Source organism: Neodiprion virginianus, chromosome 4 (assembly GCF_021901495.1).
Source record: "Neodiprion virginianus isolate iyNeoVirg1 chromosome 4, iyNeoVirg1.1, whole genome shotgun sequence".
NCBI classification, from domain to species: Eukaryota; Metazoa; Arthropoda; class Insecta; order Hymenoptera; family Diprionidae; genus Neodiprion; species Neodiprion virginianus.
Genome location: NC_060880.1, coordinates 21001466 through 21020942, shown reverse-complemented (window position 1 = coordinate 21020942; position 19477 = coordinate 21001466). Strand labels below are relative to the sequence as shown.

The following is a 19477-nucleotide window of genomic DNA, read 5'->3' as shown; positions in this document are numbered from 1 at the left end:
TTTATACATTTAATTCATTTTGTTCACAGTATTATGAAACAAACTGGCTTTATAAGAAATCAGTTGCTTTATGTTTTATTGCTCAAGTACTGCAGCAATATCTGGATCGTCAGTGTTCACGTATAACGGCTGCTGTAATTGTAGTGCATCAAATTCTTCCCGTTGACATTCAAGAAAATGGGAAATTTCTAGTATCTTCTGACGGTTCCGGTTACTTTCATTCCTTAAAACAGAAAAACGAAGGCCACCTCGACTTTACTAATATGGTTACTGCTCGAAAAATATAGATCACAAATTCTACAGTCTACAGTCTATTTTAAAAATGAGACAGATCTCGTGTATCTTGGACATTTGTGGTTTAAATTATCTCAATAGTTATGCTGCTACTTACTCTGCCAATTTTTCAATCTTTCCTTCAAGCCAACCATTAAGTCGACTTGTTAGACGATCTTCACGCCCATCAATGATCTGAATAAGCAGAAATTAAAAGAATTTTATGAGAGCCCATGTCATTTATCATGTTGTTTTGATCATTATGCAACTGCTCGAAAAACGTAAGCGATGAAAAACGACATTTGTTGATTTTAAATAGCTTAATATTTATTCGTGCACTCAAATAAGCATATAAGCATACCTGTAGATGTAGATCATGGGATGCTGCCAAATTGTTATTCAAAATGTCCTTATCACCGATTATATCCGTTACACTAGGTGACATTTTACTATCTTCCGTAGTCTGACTTGTATTCATAACAACACTAGCTATTCCAGCAATGTTGTCGGTATATTCGGCTTCCAGATTTCTCATTAATGAGAATATATTCTGGGCTGCTTCTAAGAACGATCCAACCATATCTGACATATGCTGTTTGAACACTTCGTTTATATCCTGCAGATATGTCATTGTTAATATATAATTATCAGTATTTGTTGCAATCAATACTTATAAAAAGCTGCAGGTCAAACGTCGCAAGTGTGTCTAATTGATTTGCTCGGTCAATATTAGTTTTATTAAGCAATAGGAGGTATTTGGAGAACTCTGATTACTTGTGCAATCCAAATCAAATGTTTATCATGTATGACTAACTTTGCCTTGTGTGAAACTATATGAATAGCTGAAAGGAATACCAGTAATTCATTCAACACCAGTGATAAATAAATGGATACACACTTCCATTTGGTCATGAAGAATCACTTCCTTGTGCATGAGCTTTGTCCAGGTTCTAGCCACCAAGTCACTGAATTCTTCGGACAGCTGACGAGCTTTGTCTAATTTTTCTTCGAGAACTTCAGTCTCCAACTCTTCAGTCATTGATTGCATAAGTGCTTTTACATCTGCTAAGATTTCAGCCTTTCTATCCATTATTTCATCCATCATCCTTTATACAAAAAAATTTCAATTGAAAGAAATGCTAATAAATTTATTTGTCCGAAGAATATGATTAGCATTTTTTTGTGTATTTATACTTGTAATTTAATGAAAGTCTCATTTATTGTGAAATTGTTTTAATAGTATGAATAATTGACGAAATCTGTGATTTATTTTTACTAATTATTGACATTTGCGATTATACACTTTATATTCATATTATTATTATATGAATTATGTAAGGTATATCTGGTACTTACATTTGGGAATCTTTCTGAATGTCGTCTTCACCTTTAGTGACTAAATCTTCAAACATTTTTATTTCGTTGGACCTTCGGATTTGTTCAGCTAGCCCCAGTTCATACAAATCTTTGCAAAGTTCCATGAACTTTACTTTATACTCCGCATATGCAGATCGTGCATCTTCGCTGAGTGTTAAGAAGTCGTTACCTTCTGTAATGAAGTATTTCTGAATCAAAATGTGAATTTTACATATTTTCAGACATTCAATTTTCAAATATTATGGTAAAATTCACACTTAAGACGGAAATTTTATTTATTGAATATTTTTCTGCTTGAAAAGCCTGATAGGCATTGATAGATCACAATTAAATATTAAAGAATATCATAGAATACGAGCCACAAACACGATACACAGTGATAAGTCTATGGTGTTTTTGAAATCCATTCTATAATATTCTATTAGAATCTTACAAATCCTCTCAAACTTTTCCAGTAGGGCTAGATTAACGAAAAAAAATCGTATCCCAGACGAATAAGCGTAGTTTGATGCCAAATAGAAAGTATTGATGTCTTAAGATAAAGAGAATAATATTTAAGATATTGTTGATAAAAGCAAAAAGTATTAAAAGAGAAAATTTTCTTTCTTTCATAATTACCCTTGTCTTTTTCAAACATTTTATTGAACAAGTAGTCGTCATCGAGATATTCCACGTAAGATATGGATAATAATGCAACATTTTCCTCAAATGCTGCTTGCTTGTCCAACTTTTCTTGTTGTTTAGCTTCTTCTTCCAACAAATTACTAATGATTCGACTAAAACATTTAAGTATACAAACTGATTATCATTAATTCTGTTTAAACGCATCTAGGATAAAACTTGAACAATGCATTATTAATTTCTTCCTGCAATTCTTTTGCAATAATATTTATACCCCATGATGGCCTGCAATATCTGGCGGTATTAAAAATACTCTAAATTATGAGCATGAGTGGATTTTTACAAATCAATCTAACTCTGTCGATTTACGGGAAATATGAAATTTACTAATGTTCATCAGCGGCAGCCTGGCGTTCTCGGTCCGTTATCATTTTGTACTGAAGATAGATTAATTGTGGTATAAAGGCAATCAAATAGTTCAAATATCCTTCTTTTTCCATGCACGAATTTCCAGAGACATTTAAACTCCGTAATTTTTTGAATTTCCGTAAATACATGACCTGTAAAAATTTAGCAATTATGCTGACCATGAAATTTAAGCAAATTGGAGCCCTACATATAGCTATCAATAATAATTTAATTACAGTGCGATAATTTAAGATTGGTTGATTCAATGATTGAAAAAGCATAAGAATTTCTAGGTGATAATTAACTAAGTTCAAAAAAAATAACAATAATAACAATAACACACATGATGCGAAATTAGAACTTATGTAGAAGAATAATGAATTACATGATGCCAATCGGCAATATTGTTATTTCCAATACTGAAAATTGTAAGTTCATTCAAATCGTCGATTCCCTGAATAAGACTAATTTGATTCTCATACAGCAATAAAATTTCCAAACATTTCAAATGGTTCAAATTCTCCATAGTTTCGATATGGTTGAACGACAGATCAAGCTCTTTTAAATTAATCAGGACATCCAAGTTAACAATCCTTTCAATTTTGTTGTTGCTCAGTTTTAATTTCACCAAGTTTGGCATTAACCATAGGTGGTCTATATTTAAAATATCTAAAAAAGATAAAAGTAATGAGTATAAGGAACTATTTTGTTCTGAAATAGGATTCGACACTACATTACAAAAAAAAAAAAAAACAATTTAACAGCTAGCACGAAGTTTTCCGAGTCTTCATATTCGTACACTCGATGTAAGACCATCGACGTTTATTAATTTTTTTTCGACACCCTACCGCGCCCGTGTTGGATCCCACATAATATCCATAGGTTTCTTACTAAGAAATTCGATTCGAATTTCTGTCACTTCTTCCAGGTTTATCCCATCCTCTACAAACAATCTTCCAGCTTCCTTTTTTGGCCCTTGGTCAATTATTAAAGCCACGAGCATTTTTTGGTCTATCACCCCAGGTTCTGCGGATTCTTGCAATATTATCGGTTTGTCTTCAGTCTTCATAATTTATACTGCGTTCTAAAAACTCTTCGTTGTATTTTGTATGTTTAAATGAAATACAACGATGAAGAAACTGGTGTATGCAGTTGTACGAAACGTTAACTCACGTGAATAATTTTAGCATTCAAAATTCACGTATCAGCTAGTTCAAAATGTGGGATGGTCTGATGTAAAATTTAACCTTAGAATTCACATTTGCTTGGTATTCATATCAACAAAATAGTTTCCCGTTTCCATAGCGATATAGATATTTATACTTTCGTCGCAATGAGCCTGATGACATGACTCATTGAACATTACTATATCGATTCTTTGTTTTTGCCACGTTACAAAATGCACATTCAAAACTAAATCGTATTAAAAGCAATTAGATTTTAATGATAAAGCATTTTTTTTCGCATGATCGAATTCGAAAACTTTGAAAATGAGATTATAGAAATTCGTGATTGTTGAATTTCAAACTTTGCTCCGATTTGAAAATCCGATCGTAAATATGGCGGCATCACGCCTCAGTTTTCAGGCAAAATGTATATTAAAAATAACAAATTGTCGTAATAAATATAGACGCAATTGACGAATCCCAGTTCATTACACTCATTATCCGAACGATGTTGACTATAGGCATTACTTACGCCTCGTCTTCCGAGGCGTTTGAATATGCGTAGCAAGCATTCAATCGAGGCGGCCATTTTGATTTTTGAGCCAATAGGCGGTCATTTAGCGAAGCCAGTGCAGCTGCGTCACGGAAAATGGAGTACCATTGGTCGGGGAAAACATGATTTGACGTCTAGGCGCAGTACTCCATTACCACGGTGTCATATGATTATCTCTACGTGACACATCGGGAGAGTGAAAATTTGATAAACTGTTACTGTCCGACAACAATTTGCCGATAAATTTACCGTCAGGCTACTTACTTATGCGGCAGTAAGCCGAGAGGCAGTGTGCAAAGTTCTAACATCCAAATACGGTATAAAAGGAACAAAAAATGTCTTTTTTCGGTGTACCTGTGAATCCATTTTCGACGCCAGTTGGTCAGAGAATAGGTGAGATTCATAGTTCGTCGTATAAGCCTAGCTTTTTCCATGCCATTGTTGTTTTGACCATATATTCATTCGTCTAATTGGTTACCTACTGCATTATTACGTAAACGTTCAATACTATTGTCTTGGCGTGTCGCGATGTTTTTTAGTTGTTTTGTTTTATTGATTATTTTCTGCACCACATTGTTGTAGCACTCCTTAGCTTTCCTTTCTTTCTTTATTTTTTATATTCCCTTCTTCCTCTGGTTACCTTAGATTTACTAATGAACATTGAGGTGCACTAATTATGTGGTCAATTATCAGGAGCATAAGCGGAACGTTTAATTAGCGTAAATTATTATTGTCTATATTTTCTTACTGAGCTGCTTCAAAGGTGTGAACTGATGGAAACTTATCACAATTTTTGCAATAATATTCCTCTGAATAATGGTGTAATTATATTAGTAATGATATTTCCTTGAAAATATAATTAAATTACCTTGTATCATTGTCTGTTAATGGGCACTTGCCATAGAATCCAATTCACTTGAAACTAGATCTTGTTAACAGGTTTATATTCTATTTTTAGATGAAACTTATTCTGAGTGAATTCAAAAAATCTGCAAAAAAATCTACTCGCTGAAATTTTTTACTCGCATGTCGCAGCCTGCGTGGCAGTAGGAATATAAATGATGTCTACAAATTGAACCAATTATGCGCTGTTACTGTAACTCAACGTGTACTGGAATAATTGAGACATTGTGATATAAAATTGCAGAACAAGCTACAGATGGAAGCCTGCCAAGTGAGAATTGGGCACTTAATATGGAAATATGCGATATCATTAACGAAACTGAAGACGGACCTCGGGATGCAGTTAAAGCTATTCGACGGCGATTGAATCAAGCAGCTGGAAAGAACTATACCATCGTTATGTACACTCTCACTGTTAGTATTTGGTCCTTCTAATTTGTCTGCTATGGGCAAAAACAGAGTTTTCTTTCCCTTAATAGCACAATGTCATGAAGCTGAACCTAGTGGTTCCAGTTAGTCACTCAACATACTCGACTTTTTCCAAATGGAGTTCTGTAGTACAATTCAATACTTATGATTCTGTAAATGTATTAAACTTTCTAGAGATTTGAAGAAATTTTGAATTCTGAGCCTTTACATCATTTTGCTTTGATGATCTTTTTCAACTAACATTAGTATGCATAGCAGCTAATTTTGACCACTGGCTTGAACATAATTACCAACATGCACGTAATTATTATTCACCCCTATAGGTTTTAAGCATTATATTTTATTCTATGTGGTAGAAGATGAAATATTTTTGAACAGCAATAGCAACAACAGTTTCTTCCAATTGTCGTTATACCGCGTATTTGTAGCGCAAAGAAATAATTCCTAAAAATTTGGCTTTGAGAATGGGATAACTCAGGACAGTTTTCTATAAATCAACAACTGTGGTTTATTCGTTTCAGGTTCTTGAAACATGTGTGAAAAACTGCGGCAAGTGTTTTCATGCGCTCGCTTGCTCACGAGAGTTTGTACTGGAGCTGGTTAAATTAATTGGTCCAAAAAATGAACCGCCTACAGCAGTACAAGAAAAAGTATTGAGCCTCATTCAAGCGTGGGCTGAAACCTTTCGTCATCAACCTCATACTCAAGGAGTTGTGCAAGTTTATCAAGAGCTTAAACAAAAAGGAATTGAATTTCCTATGACTGATCTTGATGCTATGGCGCCAATAATTACTCCCCAAAGGGTAAATATAAATACACTTATGCTAGTTCTGACCAATTTACTATGCATATGTATCATACATTGTTCATTGAAAATACAATCTCTCTCAGCAAGGCTTCGAATACCCTTTCAAGTGGATCGTATCGCTATGTTTGCCAAAAACATGTTGTTTGAGACAATATTTTTCGTGATCGTATTGTATATCAGGAATTATTTTTTTCATACCTGATAAGCTATTTACAATGTATGTAGCTCATAGCTCAGACATCAAGCTGAAGCGAGTTTATTTATAAGATTTCAGATATTTTGATAAGGAGAGATAGGACAGTTATTCGTTGTTTGTAGATAAAATCGCAATTCACGCTTTTGTTTAAAGTTTAGTTCTTTACTTTTTTAATACCTTTATAAACAACAGAAAGTGACTTATCAGAGTGTACCGGAAAGTGAGCAGACCACGGCATTGGCAGTCCCACCGGTAGGTGAACAACCTCCCATGCCGCTGGCAGTCCAAGGGAGCAATGTGCCTGCTCAACTTACAGAACCACAGCTGGCCAAGTTACAGAGTGAGTTGGATGTTGTTCAGGGTAATATGCGCGTTCTTGCTGAGATGCTAACGCATCTAACCAATCCGAATCAAACGGCTAATCAGCAACCAGATCCAGCTGACTTGGAACTCCTTACGGTATAGTGATAGTTATTTTCTTTACTTATTATTTTACCCAATTTTTATTTATTTATTTAATGATTCTTTGGTAAATGGTTTAAATAATTCATTTTTGGTATTCCCTGTTTGAATTTTAATGTAGCAGCAAGTTATCACCATATACTTTCAATAAAGTTGTAATCTTCTAAATATTTGCATTAATATTTTAGGAGCTACATTCCACCTGCAAAGCGATGCAAGAACGAGTTGTAGAATTAATTGGTAAGCTCGCCCATGATGAAATGACTGCTGAATTGCTTCGTGTGAATGACGAACTTAACAACTTGTTTCTGCGTTACACCCGATACACGAAAAATAAGGCAACACCTCCTAGTACTATATTGGCACAGACCATTGGCCAACCACCAAATAATGCACGTGTTAATGCCGCTCCTGTGTTGAGCAAACGTGAAGCTGAATCACTAATCGACTTATCAGACGGAACAGACAGCTTGGGAAAAGAATTAGCAAGCATCAGTAAGTCTAAGAACTACGTCAACATTTTAGCCACTTGTTTTTGACCAAATTCGATTCATATCCGTCTAGGGAATGTTCAATTCAACTGAGCTCCCTTTTCTTATATGTGCTATAGAATTCTCTGTGATCACAGATATTTCAATATAAAACCTGATTTTGGCAACAGTAGTGTGGGGCAGAACTTTCGGGCAGTGTAAACTAGTATTAATGAAAAGATGCAAGTTATTTTTAGTCAATTTAGGAAATTGCATCAGATTCATATTTTTATACCCAGTTTAGAATAAAAATTGTATTTGAAAGTATACAGTTTCACAAAATATTATCAAAGAACAAATCTTTCAATTGAATGGTTATTCATTACTTTAATTGTAGGGTCTAGTACCTGATTAAAAACGACTGTAACACGTTGTTATATTTCACCAATTTTTGTATCAGAGATTTTCTCAATCATTATCATTTTACCAGAATGTGTTCAGTAATTGTTTAATCTGAAAACAAAGCTAATTACATATCATTTTACTTTGTGTGTATAGGTGTGGTGGATGGCGCTCCGAGAGCAAGTGATTCGCGAAAAGAGAAGCCTAAGGAAAAAGAGGGTGACAATGACGAATTTGACATGTTTGCCCAATCACGTACTGCTACTTACGAAACAACGAAAAATAGGTAATCAAAACGAATATTTTATGTAACTAATAATTGTCTAATAACAGCTACCCTAGGAGTATTCTTCAGATTTTTACAGTCTTTTCCATTACTGAATTAGTTTGGCTTATGATTCTTGTTAAATCGGTATACTGGTGAAACAAAACTTATCACTTTTATTACAAATTCTAAGTTGGTGTATTGTAATATCTTAAGATGACTTGATTTACCCAGATAACAGAATGTTCACATAGTGTGTGCATGTTGGTAGGACGTATGTGAATTATCCTACATAACGTGCGTTCATACGAGCGAACACATGTATCCTCAATTGAAATTTATATGAGTCACAAATCGTGGTTGTCGTGCTCGTGCAATACGTAATACTTTCACGTCGTGCGATTGTATTGAGGACTGAAACATATTTATTTTTTATACATGTTATATGTTGCATGAAAAAAGAAAAAAAAATATATATACTTTACCGAAATAATTGTAGTCTATGATTTATAAAATCTAAACTTTACCCCGGAATTGTTGAAGGTAAATATGGCTACCCCCATGACCGGAATCATGATGGAACTTGTGGTGTACTGCTTGGTATTAAAACTTGGTTTTATACCAAATTGCTGTATACTAAATTAATTTTGTTATTTTGACGTCGTTATATATGTAAATGCAACGAAAAGACTTACAAAACCAAACTTGATACTACCTTGCAATACACATTCTGTCTTGACCTTGGTTATGCATGTAGCCATATTTACACTGTACTGGCACAAGCTTTTGCACTTCCGGTAAAAATCGCACACCATTTTTGTACCGATCTTGTCAGTCAAACATGGTACATAGAAAGTGTATCCAGCATTATAACGCAGCATACAAGTATAACACAGTGTATGATTATTTCAGTGTACACCTGGTGTGCACTGGTGTAACCAGTTGAAAAAGCTAATAGAATCTTACAGAATAATATTGTTCACAGAATCACACAGATTTAAACCCTTGCAACTATTGAAACAGAAATGAACGGGTAGAAATTTATATATCAAACTTTGTAACTTGATAACATTAGCAATCTATTTGTCAAGCATAGTTTTTTAAAATCTTGGATTACAGCTAACATGATTATTTATAGTGAATAATTTATCGAAGTGACAAAATTATTCTTTATCGAATTAATTGTGTATTACCTACCCACTATGCGACGTACGCAACATCTATGATGAGGCAATGCAATCAGTGTGCTCGCACTTAACTTCATGCGTTGTACCCTGTGTGATTAACATGCGCTGCTTGGTTGTTATCTATAACTATTTGATTCAAATCTATTCCGTCTAATGATTTGTTAGAGTTGACGCAATAATATATTGCTTTTTTTGCAGTGGTAGCAGATACGAGGATAATGCTGAACAGCCGGTGAGTGGGGGAAGTCTAAGCTCAGCCATTCTTAATCGAAATAACCCTAATCAACCGCCACAGAACACAACAACCGCTGCTCCTGCAACTGTTGTACGTAATAGTAACCTCTGATAATATTTCAGTCATTCATTATAACTACATTGTGACAATTCTTCAGGCAGTTTAATGTAGGTATTGTCGAGCTTTTCAAAAACAAAACTTGAGCAACATTACTCTACATAATTAGATACAGTATTGTTTCGAATATATACCGACCCCCAATTCTAAGATAGTATTTCAGGCTGTTTTTCTTAATTACCAACACATAAGACGGGTGCGCGTATAAGACGGCGACGATTTTGGTGGATGCTGTCAACGACAAAAAACCTCGGCTTATATTCGGAACAATACGGTATACAAATTTACAACAGGTTTGGTATTGTGCTGAGAATGATTTTAATTGCTTGTTTACTAACTGTTGCAACATTTTCAGGATTGATGTTGTAATTTTGTCTTTTTTTCGTCGTAATTGTACTCTATTCAGAGGCCATGATGGTGATGTGTAACAATGTTGGCTTTTTTTTGTAATGTTTGTAAAATGCTCTGATCATACAAAAATCGTGATTTTTTCACCGACTTAATATCTACTAAATCAAAGTTTTTGTACAGTAATTGCCAAGGTTTTTCTTTTTTTTACCATGCTACCAAAATAAGGATCCTATTTTAAATTTCTATTTTATTAAAAGAAAATCGTCGGTTACTTGTGTCTTTACTCTGGTTTCAAAACGTGATGTCAATTTTTAGGCACAGTTGATACATCTTTTTCTGCTTGCCTTGGTATTTGGTTTTGCTGAATGTTTGTTTTCTTCTGTTGCTCAGCTAAACCAAGAATCTGAATTCAACGAGATGGCTGCTTGGTTGGATCGTACGGTGAGTGATTAACTTCTTATTTGTGAACTTGTATTTTAATAGCCTTCACTTTCTTCCTTCAGATGTGTAATTTGATTATGTTCTTGCCCTATGTTACGTTCTATTCAATATATTCTATATATGTGTCCTACACGTTCTACAATATTTGGTTATCCGTCAAGTTCAATCCATATTAATTGCAGTAGAGTCAAATTTGCATGACAGATTGATTGAAGTTTTTGAAAACTAGTTCCACTGCTCTTTCCATCAACTCAGTAAAGCTCAAACTGTTTAACAAGGGTCCGTAATATTGGTAAACCGTGGACTACGTTCATCAAAGCCTAGTAAGTGCAGAGTTTAGTTTTTACCAATCCAAAGACAAATTGAATTTGGAGTGACTTGTGCACACTCAAAGGGTACTAGGGTACTACTCGTTTATGAAAAGAAACCGAAGGATCACCTTGGAGTTTCGTGGAGTTTTGGTAAATTCTGATGTATCCGAAATTCCTCACTACTCGTGTTATAAATATCTCAAACTGGGATTGTCTAGTTGGAAAAATCATGTTATGTATTAATTCAACAATATTTTTATCTAGTACAGAAGACTTGTCAGCACTCATGGTAAAAATTGTTATTCGCATGTATGTTGTAATTCAGGGCATATAAATTCAGAGTCACATATGTGATAGTTTGGGAATTGTAAACTAACTGAAAAAATTATAACACCACAACCATTTTCCCTAACCATGATGATGAATTGGTTTCTCCTACTCTAATTTCAGCCCGGTGCCCAAGGTGACCAGGAATCATTAACATCATTTGAGTTTGAAAGATTCCTAGCTGAGAGAGCAGCTGCAGCCGAAGCGCTACCCACCATACCTCCTACGACTACCGCGACGACTACTAATACAAATGCTCAGCGCCAAATTAATAAAGATCAAGACAAGTCCTTATTTGCTCTCTAGGCAAGTATGAGGTAAGCCCATAAGACTACGGCTTAAGCTTACGACTACTTTGGATCTAAGTCTGAATTACTTTACTCAATCGTACTAAAATTATAATGATGATGGACAATTGATTCCTATTGTTATATGTAGTGATAATTTGAACTAACCATAAGGACAAGTGAATTCATCACTGGTATACATGGAGTTATTCATTAAAAAAATTTTTACCTTAGAAATGGTACCTATAAGTCTAAGAGATTTTGTTCAGTAGCAAACAGTGGCCACAATTCTTTTAGTTACCATTCCAGGGTCAACTTAAAAAAAAAGTTTCATCGATGACATGCTTTACTCTGTGTTGAGCAATGGATGATTATATTCACATTTAGTATATTGAATTGCGTATTACGCAAATTTCAACGTAACAAACAGTAGTTGCATCGATCATGTGGAAGACAGATGTTCATACAATTACCCTACTTTTTTTTTTTGTTACACAGGGACTATTCAGCCCAGTGAGAGACTGCTTCACGCTTTTACGTACTTACGTTAAAATAACGATTTGATCCACTAACTATACGTTATGTTATCTGTTTTAATTTGAAATTGTTGATGATTAAACACATGACTATGAAAAAGGGTCGATTATTTCCAAGCACTGCATAGTAAGACAAGCCGATTTAAAGAAATATATATGGTTACATTAATATTGTTTTAAATATAAATTACATTATATATTACATACATGTGCAGGGTTTTTTTTTTTGAAATTGCAAATGTGGAGTACGAGATACTTCACATGTGTTGCCTCAAGGAAAGTACCCTATATATCTGTAAAAATAATATAGATACATATATATGTTACATGAAGTATAAAAATTAATCTATTGAGGAATCATACTTACATAACTCAACTGTAAAGTATAAATGATTCACAGCTTCTGATTTCGATTTCTCAACGTAACCCTGAGAGAGAGTTTCCGCTTACATAGAATGTCACTTACAAGCCTTCCATGTAATTACAAAACTTTAGATTTCATTTATCACTGTAAAAATCGTTGCTTTTTTCTCAGTTGAACAAAACATTTTAGTTCTAACCGCAATAGTTGTAAACGGTAATTATTTATAAAATATAAACCTATTGTTTTTTGTTTCATCATTTTGTTGAAGACTTTTTCATTCCAAATTTCTGTCGAGCCTTAACAGTTGTTTCAAAGCAGCTAGATTTATTCGGCAATATTACATAAATTTTATTGTCAAATGATTTGCAAACAGTATTGTAAGTTAATTTGTATCCTGTAAAGTTTTGACCTGAGGCTAGCGCGCATTTGAAATATACCGCATATTTACATCTCATTTGCGTATACAGACGTATGTATTTAGAGTTTTATAAAATATAGATCCAAATATAAGGTATCGTACATGTTCAGTAATATTATAAAGATTGATAGAAATTATTAGAGCCAGTTCTATACTATAGAGCAAAGTTTGAATAATACAAACGTACGGTGTACTTGCACACTGCATGTTGTCAATTCAAATAGTTTACAACTAAAGAAAATGCCTTCAAATTTAAAAAATTTACGAATGCCATATATCTGGATTGTTTGGATACTATTTAAATGCAGCGATAGTGACAATTACTTCGATACTTTATACTTGCTAGTAAGTACTGGTATGTATAGAACTGAACATGGAATTTAAAATACAAGAAAAAGTTAGAGACGATTGAAAATCTAAGCTGTAATGACACACAAGTGTGAGAAAAAGGTCATAGGGGGATAAGCTAAAATTGCCTTTTATGAATATCTTGACGATAAGTAGTTATTATTACAGGTACATACATACATTATATAAAAATAAGAGTATAACTGGCAACTATTGAAGTTCGAACAAATCGGTCAAGTCAACCCTGAAAGAAAATCAATTTCATGTATTTTATTAATTTTTTTTCATTCTTATAATCCAATTGAGATTGAAGTCTGAAACTTGCAAAATCTTAGTATTTTAATAGTACTTCCATATCCATAAAATATTAAGATATTTGTCAAAGGTATTTTTAGCTTGCTTGTCCCCAGATGGACTAGCAGGCTTATGATCAGAAAATCATATTATGAAGAAATCTAAAAATTGTTGAGCTAATCGAAATTTGAATTTTTTAAGGCGTGGAAATTTAATTCTAGTATATTATTTTTTAGAGTATTTTTATATTCAAGCAATTGATGTTGCGCTTTCTTCGAATTTTATCTTCTCTAATGTGGAGACAAATTTTACGTTTCGGTCAAAATTAGTTGAATATAGGTACGTATATTATATTTCGAAATCGAAATTTCAATTGTTGTTTAGTTATTGATGAGTTGATAAGTTTGCAAATGCCCATACCCGCAAGCGTGTCAACTTGGCCTGGAATCAGGAATTTGAGAATTAAGCTCTGGATCACAGATGCAAATACAATATGATTGGATATTATAAATCTTCTCAATATCTGTTATGAGTGGACATAGTTTAGCCATAATAAAAATGGACAGTTATCCGTGAGTGTATGTTGTGCATGCTTTCCGGCACTATAAAAAGAGAGAAAAAGCATAAATCTCTTTGAGATAAATTGGTTGGATGATGTATTGACCACACGAGGACACATCCTTTGAATCACTGGCTCATCAAAGTATAGTTTTATTAGATTCCTCCAAATTCTACCAAGGGTGTTGTTGAGATATATTATGCTCTCATGATGTTTCTGTAATTAAAACAAAAAAACCGAAAGTGAAATAAGCTATACCAACGACTAGGAAGAGAAAGAGAGAGAAAAAATGTATGGATAAACTATGAAAGCTTCGTAACTTAAATTGGGAGGGTCCATACTTAAATTTCTGCATCTATAAATTTTTCGAGATGGAGTGCTAGGATATTGTTGAATATGATTTGATGATTTATTTGTATTATTTACCTGATTGCTACGTTACGAAAATGTATCTGAACGATTTGTAATAATGAAATATTTAATAATTATAAATATTCACATGCTGTTGGAGATTTTTATTTATTTTACCTCATACGATATAATAAATCTTTTCCGCTGAAATCTAATTATTTTCAGGTGAATCTGACTTTCAGGCTATATAAAGTTGTCATATTATTGAAGACTGCGTATTATAGACTGTTTTCCTATCAGTTCTTCTTAAAAATGTTTGGTCGTGGATTTGATTTGTATGACCCTTCTCTGACTAATTGAATGTCCAGGAACTCAGAAAACGCAGCGAAAAGAGCGTGGGAACAACAGCAGAGACAGTACGAAGAAAAGAGCACCAGCTGAAAAATATCAAAAACACAGGTTCTGGTTTTTCGGCTCTAACTTCTGATATGTTGCTCGCAGCGCATTGGGACTGCGCCCAATCGATTCCTCTCGCAAAATTACGTCGGAATAGCGCGTGAAAGAATTTATTTCAGCACTTTTCAAAATCGCGAAAATTTTCGCCAAAAATACAAAGGGGTAAGCCTTGCTGTTTTTTTGGGCGAAAAACTTTTAGTCACCGATTCGATTTGTATGACCCTTTTCTGATTGAACGGACCCCCAGGAACTCAGAAAACGCAGCGGAAACAGCGTGGGATCAACAGGATAGAAATCACGAAGGAAAAAGCACCTGCTGAAAAATGTCGAAAACACTGGTTCTCATTTTTTGCCTGTAACTTATGATGCGTTGATCGCAGCGTATTGGGACTGCGCCCAACCGATTGCTCTCGCAAAATTGCGTCGGAATAGTGCCACAATTAATTTATTCCAGTACTTTTGAAAATCGCGAAAATTTTCGCCAAAAATGCAAAGGGGTTTTGCTAAATTGCGTCCGAATAGTGCCAGAAAAAATTTATTCCAGCACTTTTCAAATATTAATCCTCACGTAATATTTTTGATGTCTTCTGACACTGAAAATATTTATTGCTATTCCAGGTACAACCCAAGGTGGCTATCGGTGGTTGTTCGAGGTGGTTGGCGATTGTTGGAGGTGGTCGGAGGTGGACGAGGAGGAGGAGGAACTGAACTGAGTCTCGAAGCCCTGTTGACATAAAAGCAGCTATTCGATAGAAATTATAGTTTATAGTTTACACAGCCCATTGCATGATATTTCATTATAAATACATATGTTTCAATGTATTTAGGAATAATTTATCAAATATACAGAAGTCATGTGCAAATAATAAATGAATTGATTCGACCGCAGTTTGATGTATTCATTAGAGCTTTAACAATAAATTTAAGCTTTGTTACTTCTTTTATTTTATTATGGATAATCAAAAACATTTCCGACTAATCGTGCTGTGGAAGCATGGGGATTAAACCAAATGTAGCAAAAGATTAGAAACAGTGTATGTAGAGTACGAGTATTTTTCTAATAATGCAGATAGAATAGAATACCACGCCTTGCGAATTAGCTTTCCAGTCAGAGATGAATGATGAATTTTAAGGACTGCATTATCGTTGATGAATACTCTATGCCTCATGGGAAAAGAAAATCTGTAACGACAAACTTGATGCACCGGATCATCGTCGACTTTAACTTTTGAAATGTCCTACCATTTTCGAACGCCTCCTACCTCCCCCTGCCACCTCCGACCATCAACGGCCACTTTCGAGCACCCCCTATCACCTTCTGCCAGCGCCGACCGCCTCCTACCATTTCCGAACACCTCCAACCATCCTATTTACCTATATCACCAGATTAGCTATGATATGAAAAGAGAAGAATTATTCATTTCGAAATGGGATTCTATTCGACGCGCGCTCGATGTATTCCATGACATTAGTATTCATAATTATTCCAACAACTTTTCATTTGCTCTCTCGATCTTGAATTTTCATAGGCATAGAATCGAAACGTTGTTTTAGCTGGTCGCAAGTGAAGTATCTGCGTTGGGTGGAGGAGCAGAATAGTTTTTCGAAAAGTATTCGGATGGAAAAAAAATTCAGAGTAACTGTAATACATCACGGATGCGTTAATTTTGAACGAGATGAAACGGATGCTTCGTATATGAGACAGTATTTAACGCTGCGTAGTGATTTAAAGACCTAGAAAGGTGATAGGGAGAGAAAGAACGACGCTTCTTAACATTTCGAGTGTATTTTAACACACATTTGAAAGATACGAGCGAAATTTTTCATCATCCAACTGTCGCAGAACGGCAGCGTTATTAGCCGAGCCGTTCACTGAAGAATATATCTTCAGTCAACGGCTGACCATCGAAGGGCCTGGCCGCTTGAGTCTGGAATCGGCAGGAGAGATGAAGTGCGTATTTCTTGTATGAAACGTGAAAACTAAAAGCATTATACATCATATCATATCATCATACATCGTACACCATACATCATACACCATTCATCGTACATCATACATCATACATCATACATCACACATCATCATACCTAGTATTACAGTTCGAAACCAAAGTTTGAATTTTCGGATGTTCGGAAAGTGACGTCACCAATCTAAAATCGGCTAGCCGAGTTCCTCAGTCTGGTAACAACCGCGCAGTAGAGCGGACGGTTGAGAGTCGCGCTCCGCAAACTTCGAGTACCGGGTTCTCAACCTCCCGGATCCCGCGCTTCGGCTCCGCTACGTATTTCGAGTACCGGGTTCTCAACCTCCCGGATCCCGCGCTTCGGGTCCGCTACGCGGTGAAACTCGACTTCCAGGATAAGCGCTCCGTGGTTCCTGGTTCACGTTTACAATAAATTATTTCAATTCGTTTTTCGCGCAACCCTGAATTCGGTAGCTGTCAGTCCGCTAATAAAATTTCTCGACTTCTATGATAAGCGCTCCGTGGTTCCTGGTTCACGTTAACAATAAATTATTTCAATTCGTATTTCGCGCAACCCCAAATTCGGTAGCTGTCAGTCCGCTAATAAAATTTCTCGACTTCTATGATAAGCGCTCCGTGGTTCCTGGTTCACGTTTACAATAAATTATTTCTATTCGTTTTTCGCGCAACCCCAAATTCGGTAGCTGTCAGTCCGCTGATAAAATTTCTCGACTTCTATGATAAGCGCTCCGTGGTTCCTGGTTCACGTTAACAATAAATTATTTCAATTCGTATTTCGCGCAACCCCAAATTCGGTAGCTGTCAGTCCGCTAATAAAATTTCTCGACTTCTATGATAAGCGCTCCGTGGTTCCTGGTTCACGTTTACAATAAATTATTTCAATTCGTTTTTCGCGCAACCCTAAATTCGGTAGCTGTCAGTCCGCTAATAAAATTTCTCGACTTCTATGATAAGCGCTCCGTGGTTCCTGGTTCACGTTTACAATAAATTATTTCTATTCGTTTTTCGCGCAACCCCAAATTCGGTAGCTGTCAGTCCGCTAATAAAATTTCTCGACTTCCAGGATGATCGCTCCGTGGTTCCTGGTTCACGTTTACAATAAATTATTTCAATTCGTTTTTCGCGCAACCCTAAATTCGGTAGCTGTCAGTCCGCTAATAAAATTTCTCGACTTCCAGGATGAGCGCTCCGTGGTTCCTGGTTCACGTTTACAATAAATTATTTCAATTCGTTTTTCGCGCAACCCCAAATTCGGTAGCTGTCAGTCCGCTAATAAAATTTCTCGACTTCTATGATAAGCGCTCCGTGGTTCCTGGTTCACGTTTACAATAAATTATTTCAATTCGTTTTTCGCGCAACCCTAAATTCGGTAGCTGTCAGTCCGCTAATAAAATTTCTCGACTTCCAGGATGAGCGCTCCGTGGTTCCTGGTTCACGTTTACAATAAATTATTTCAATTCGTTTTTCGCGCAACCCCAAATTCGGTAGCTGTCAGTCCGCTAATAAAATTTCTCGACTTCTATGATAAGCGCTCCGTGGTTCCTGGTTCACGTTTACAATAAATTATTTCAATTCGTTTTTCGCGCAACCCTAAATTCGGTAGCTGTCAGTCCGCTAATAAAATTTCTCGACTTCTATGATAAGCGCTCCGTGGTTCCTGGTTCACGTTTACAATAAATTATTTCAATTCGTTTTTCGCGCAACCCCAAATTCGGTAGCTGTCAGTCCGCTAATAAAATTTCTCGACTTCTATGATAAGCGCTCCGTGGTTCCTGGTTCACGTTTACAATAAATTATTTCAATTCGTTTTTCGCGCAACCCCAAATTCGGTAGCTGTCAGTCCGCTAATAAAATTTCTCGACTTCCAGGATGAGCGCTCCGTGGTTCCTGGTTCACGTTTACAATAAATTATTTCAATTCGTATTTCGCGCAACCCCAAATTCGGTAGCTGTCAGTCCGCTAATAAAATTTCTCGACTTCTATGATAAGCGCTCCGTGGTTCCTGGTTCACGTTTACAATAAATTATTTCAATTCGTTTTTCGCGCAACCCTAAATTCGGTAGCTGTCAGTCCGCTAATAAAATTTCTCGACTTCCAGGATAAGGTTGCTGGGTGAGTAAAACACTTTTATAATATTTGATGGCAATTGTAATTATATTTCATCTGAAATATTACAAACTTGTCACGTTTACAATAAATTATTTCAATTCATTTTTCGTGCAAGCACATATTCAGTAGCTACGAATAATCTTATACAATTTATTATATTATTAATTAATTAATTGATATTCTTATAATATTTAATGGCAATTGTAATTATGTTTCATCTGAAATATTACAAACTTGTCACGTTTACAATAAATTATTTCAATTCATTTTTCGTGCAAGCACATATTCAGTAGCTATGAATAATCTTATACAATTTGTTATATTATTAATTAATTAATTAATATTCTTATAATATTTGATGGCAATTGTAATTATATTTCATCTGAAATATTACAAACTTGTCACGTTTACAATAAATTATTTCAATTCATTTTTCGTGCAAGCATATATTCAGTAGCTATGGATAAA

General features: G+C 35.0%; 2 protein-coding genes across 8 annotated transcripts; one reads left to right on the top strand and one right to left on the bottom strand.

Moving 5' to 3' along the window:
- Positions 1-2: 2 nt before the first annotated feature.
- LOC124303871 (dynein regulatory complex subunit 3) lies at positions 3-4475 on the bottom strand. Of its 3 annotated transcripts, none has more exons than XM_046761641.1 (10): positions 4378-4475; positions 3571-3763; positions 3065-3348; positions 2659-2831; positions 2269-2426; positions 1630-1822; positions 1172-1379; positions 635-889; positions 392-468; positions 3-223 (listed from the first exon to the last, which is right to left on the bottom strand). In XM_046761641.1, exons 2-10 carry the CDS (start codon positions 3746-3748, stop codon positions 76-78), a joined length of 1674 nt encoding a protein of 557 aa, XP_046617597.1. In that variant the 5' UTR covers positions 3749-3763; positions 4378-4475; the 3' UTR covers positions 3-75. The 3 variants fall into 3 exon arrangements, with proteins under 3 accessions (XP_046617597.1, XP_046617598.1, XP_046617599.1); XM_046761642.1 differs by lacking the exon at positions 4378-4475 and adding an exon at positions 3853-4358; XM_046761643.1 differs by lacking the exon at positions 4378-4475 and adding an exon at positions 3853-4358 and having other exon boundaries at positions 3571-3756.
- An 81-nt stretch (positions 4476-4556) lies between these two features.
- LOC124303872 (TOM1-like protein 2) lies at positions 4557-15592 on the top strand. Of its 5 annotated transcripts, none has more exons than XM_046761645.1 (10): positions 4557-4791; positions 5546-5715; positions 6252-6533; positions 6927-7193; positions 7385-7691; positions 8225-8354; positions 9719-9845; positions 10614-10664; positions 11426-11619; positions 15534-15592. In XM_046761645.1, the coding sequence occupies exons 1-9, from the start codon at positions 4734-4736 to the stop codon at positions 11606-11608; spliced, it is 1575 nt and encodes a 524-aa protein (XP_046617601.1). In that variant the 5' UTR covers positions 4557-4733; the 3' UTR covers positions 11609-11619; positions 15534-15592. The 5 variants fall into 5 exon arrangements, with proteins under 5 accessions (XP_046617601.1, XP_046617602.1, XP_046617600.1 ...); XM_046761646.1 differs by lacking the exon at positions 15534-15592 and adding an exon at positions 12088-14612 and having other exon boundaries at positions 4558-4791; positions 6942-7193; XM_046761644.1 differs by lacking the exon at positions 15534-15592 and adding an exon at positions 12088-14612 and having other exon boundaries at positions 4558-4791.
- The last annotated feature ends 3885 nt before the right edge of the window (positions 15593-19477 follow it).